The 3,288-nt window shown below is 40.7% G+C and overlaps 1 protein-coding gene and 1 non-coding gene across 5 annotated transcripts in view; one reads left to right on the forward strand and one right to left on the reverse strand.

Moving 5' to 3' along the window:
* LOC138022142 (suppressor APC domain-containing protein 2-like) overlaps window positions 1–2,575 on the forward strand; it is a 13,139-nt gene extending 10,564 nt beyond the window's left edge. For all 4 annotated transcript variants that reach the window (XM_068869186.1, XM_068869178.1, XM_068869192.1 and 1 more), the window contains 3 exons: window positions 631–771; window positions 1,585–1,659; window positions 1,778–2,575. In XM_068869186.1, coding sequence (XP_068725287.1) covers window positions 631–771; window positions 1,585–1,659; window positions 1,778–1,915 — 354 coding nt within the window. In that variant the 3' untranslated portion in view covers window positions 1,916–2,575. The remainder of the gene's footprint in view (window positions 1–630; window positions 772–1,584; window positions 1,660–1,777) is intronic.
* On the reverse strand, window positions 97–169 carry Trnaa-ggc (transfer RNA alanine (anticodon GGC)). The gene has a single exon. It is a non-coding gene; the product is annotated as a tRNA-Ala (tRNA).
* Window positions 2,576–3,288: the final 713 nt, after the last annotated feature.

Raw genomic sequence — 3,288 nt, forward strand, 5'->3', positions numbered from 1 at the left:
ATATGTAAAGTAGAACTAATCACCATCACAAAAACTTTGCACTTAGCCTCGCTTTGAAGAGGAGGCGGATATGAACTCGGAAATGGCCTATTCAGCTGGCACCAATGGGATTCGAACCCATGACCTCTGCACTGCCAATGCAATGCTCTACCAACTGAGCTATGAAGCCACCCAGTTGGGAGAGCGGGTTAGTTTGTTGGCTTCATGTGTTCCCGTAAAAGGCCTCAATGAAAGAAATGTGTATGTTTGAAATGTGGGCTACAGATGAAAGAGAGAAGTGATCCTCGCACTCATCTGGACACGTTTCCGTGTAGTGCCGTCTAAGTTAGAAAGGGTACTGCACTTGTAGAAAGCTACGAGCCTAGACCAGGGGCCCGTTTCTCAAAAGTCCCGAAACTTTACGGGGCGTTTTCGGGTGTCACAATTCCCTTTGTATCTCAAGAACGGAGAGGATTTAAGTCGTCTAACTTCACAGTTATTTTTCTTTTTGTTGCCTTGAAAACATGTTAAAAGATCGGCTTTTTAAAACAAGGGATTGGCAATTTCACAAATGGCTTTTCGGGCCCGAATAGTTTTCGGGACTTTCGAGAAACGGGTCCCAGCCCTTACTTGTTAGTGTATGCATACTAGTTTCAGTACGAGCTGCTACTTCTCAAAACGAGAAGAAAAGAACTTGGTCTGGATGAGGATTCGTTAAAGGAACACAAGTACCACATACAAGAAGTCAATGAGTGCTTGGCAAGAATAACAGAAGGAAAACCACCAGAAAAGGTACATGATTAATTAAAATACAAGATCATGATCCATGGCTGAATTTGACCCGTACATGTAAGCAACAGCCCCTCCCAAATCCAGCCGACTGTGGACAATGGTTATTAATGACGGGTTTCAAGGGGTGGGTTTCCTTGGTTTTCGCGTGACGGCATCAAAATTAAAAAATAAGGAATTATCAATCCTTTTGAGATTTTAGTTTAGTTAGTTATTAGACCAGCTGAAGAGTTATCGTTTCACAAATTTTCGGTTTGACAGGGTTTTTCGTCTTGTGATAAAGCAAGGTTGAATTTTTACGCTTTTGCGTGACAAGATATTAAAATGGCGACCGAGACTGCTGTCACGTAGGTTAAAAAAGTCACTTATCTGCTGAGATTTTGCAATTTGAAAAGTCCTTGTATGTCAATAAATACTCGTAAAGATGTTTATGAGCCCTCGGAAGACGACTTCAGGCTTTTTATAACAAAACTCGATGACATATGTTTTTGTTAGCTTCCGGCCGCCATATTTGTGCCCCTCAGAGGGACACAAACATTGCGTCTCCATACAAAGCCCTATAAATTTGAGTAAAACATTTCTTCGAATATCTCCCGCACGAAACATCGCACAGACCTGAACCTTTGCGAGACTGTTTGAATTTTCATCTTCTTTTACCACATTATATGGTTTTGATGATGGTGTGACAATGAAAACCAGCAATTGGAAAGGAAAGATTGTAAAATAGTTGTCACTCAAACGTTTTTCGTAATGAACAGCCCCTTTTATTGATACGATTTAACTTTTGCTTTAATTTTCTTGTTTTCTCTCTCGTAGGTTTCTCAAAATGGTTTCTCAGGGACAGATGATGAAAGGAGAAGACTCCGTGAGGAAGTTGAAGGATTAAAAAAGGTTTGTTATGTATAGCAGTGTATAAGGAAAGTGAAGGACTTAATAATTAACATCTGTTTAAAACATCGTCGTGAAATCCAAAACAGCATTTAAAAAAGTCTTTTCTCTTTGTTTGCAGGAGGTTTCTGACAAGAACATTAAAATCAGTCAACTGGAGAATGACAAGTCAGCTCTTATTCGTGACCTCTTCAATAACAAGGCTGTATCAGGCAAGAATGGCTTCAGTGTTACGAAGAAAGGGGACAAGAAGTTTTAAGAAACGAGACAACACTGATTGCAAGCCTTGGGAGAAACAAATGTTGGGGGCAAAATCACGTCGCCCCTCTCCTGGCAATTTCAGAGAACAGAGCCATGATGAACTCTTGGGCTGGTTAATCTACGGAGTGTTGGGCCCGTGCCATAATTAAAGATGTAATGAAGAAATTAATCATCTAATGATGGACAAAGTTTCAAACTACATGTTTAAAGGGAGCAGCTCTTATCTCCGACCGCGGGCACTTTTTGATAAGTTCTGCCACCGTGAATGTGACAAGCTGACAAAACATTAAAATAATATTAATATCAATATTTTGCTGATTAGACTCTAGACATGTAGGTTAAAATATGAGGCGTGTATCCCCTAGATAAAGCACGCAAGCGAGATTTGAGTAAAATCAATGGAATAAAGGAACAAATCGCGTAAAGAGATTACCCGGGATTTTGGGTAAAGCCTTTTGCTCAAACCGCTATCATATACAGTAACGCTAGCAGGAATGTACCTGTAATGTACCTCTGACCATGTGTTTAAACATTACGCCGTGTTTAATTTCCACTGAAAAGCTCTTCGAGTGGGAGATGTTTTTTTCGAGGGAGAAAAAAGCAGCTAAATACTGCAAAGACAAGGCTAACTCAATGAATAAAGGAAATACCATAAAAAGAGGCCGAAATTATAATCCTGCAATTTTTTTTTCATCCTGCGTTAATTCGTCCAACCTAGGAACGTGCGCCAGTACAAGAGAAAACGACGGGTTCTTTTTAGTGTTTTGTTTTAGGTCCCGATACGGCGATAGATGTCGAAATACTAACTTAGTATATAACAGCACCATTTTGTTGGATGAATGTTTCTCCATGTTTTGGGGGGTGGGACCGAAATTTCAAGATCCTGTGTCGGAGTGGTCTTACGAATCCAGAAGCAAAGATGTGCGTTCCCAATGGGCCATTTTCGAAATACCAATATTCAGCGTGAGAGGACAGACAGAGGGGGCAAAAACAGTAAAAACAAGTTGGAATGAATGTGAAGGATATTAGCATATCATCCACTTTCCTTTGTCTTTGTCTTCTAGGCCTCTCATTCAAGCTAAATTTTAATGTATCGAATGTGGTCTATTAATGGCTCCTGGTTGAAAACTCTATGCATCCCCTTGTTCCATGTATCCATTATCTGCATTACTGACTGCCTGTAGCTTGCGGAGCGAGAGGTGAAACAAACTCCCCAGTGCCCCTTCCCTGTGACTTAGGTCACCCGAGTGATGAGAAGTGACGCTTTCCAGTCGGTTCCTACCTAAACTCAGATAATTAGTACCCAGGCAAATGCATTTGTTTCGCACCCATTTGTTCGGGGTGGAAATTCTTTTTTGTCAACCAAACGAG

This window comes from Montipora capricornis, chromosome 2 (genome assembly GCF_036669925.1).
Source record: "Montipora capricornis isolate CH-2021 chromosome 2, ASM3666992v2, whole genome shotgun sequence".
In the NCBI taxonomy this organism is placed as follows: domain Eukaryota; kingdom Metazoa; phylum Cnidaria; class Anthozoa; order Scleractinia; family Acroporidae; genus Montipora; species Montipora capricornis.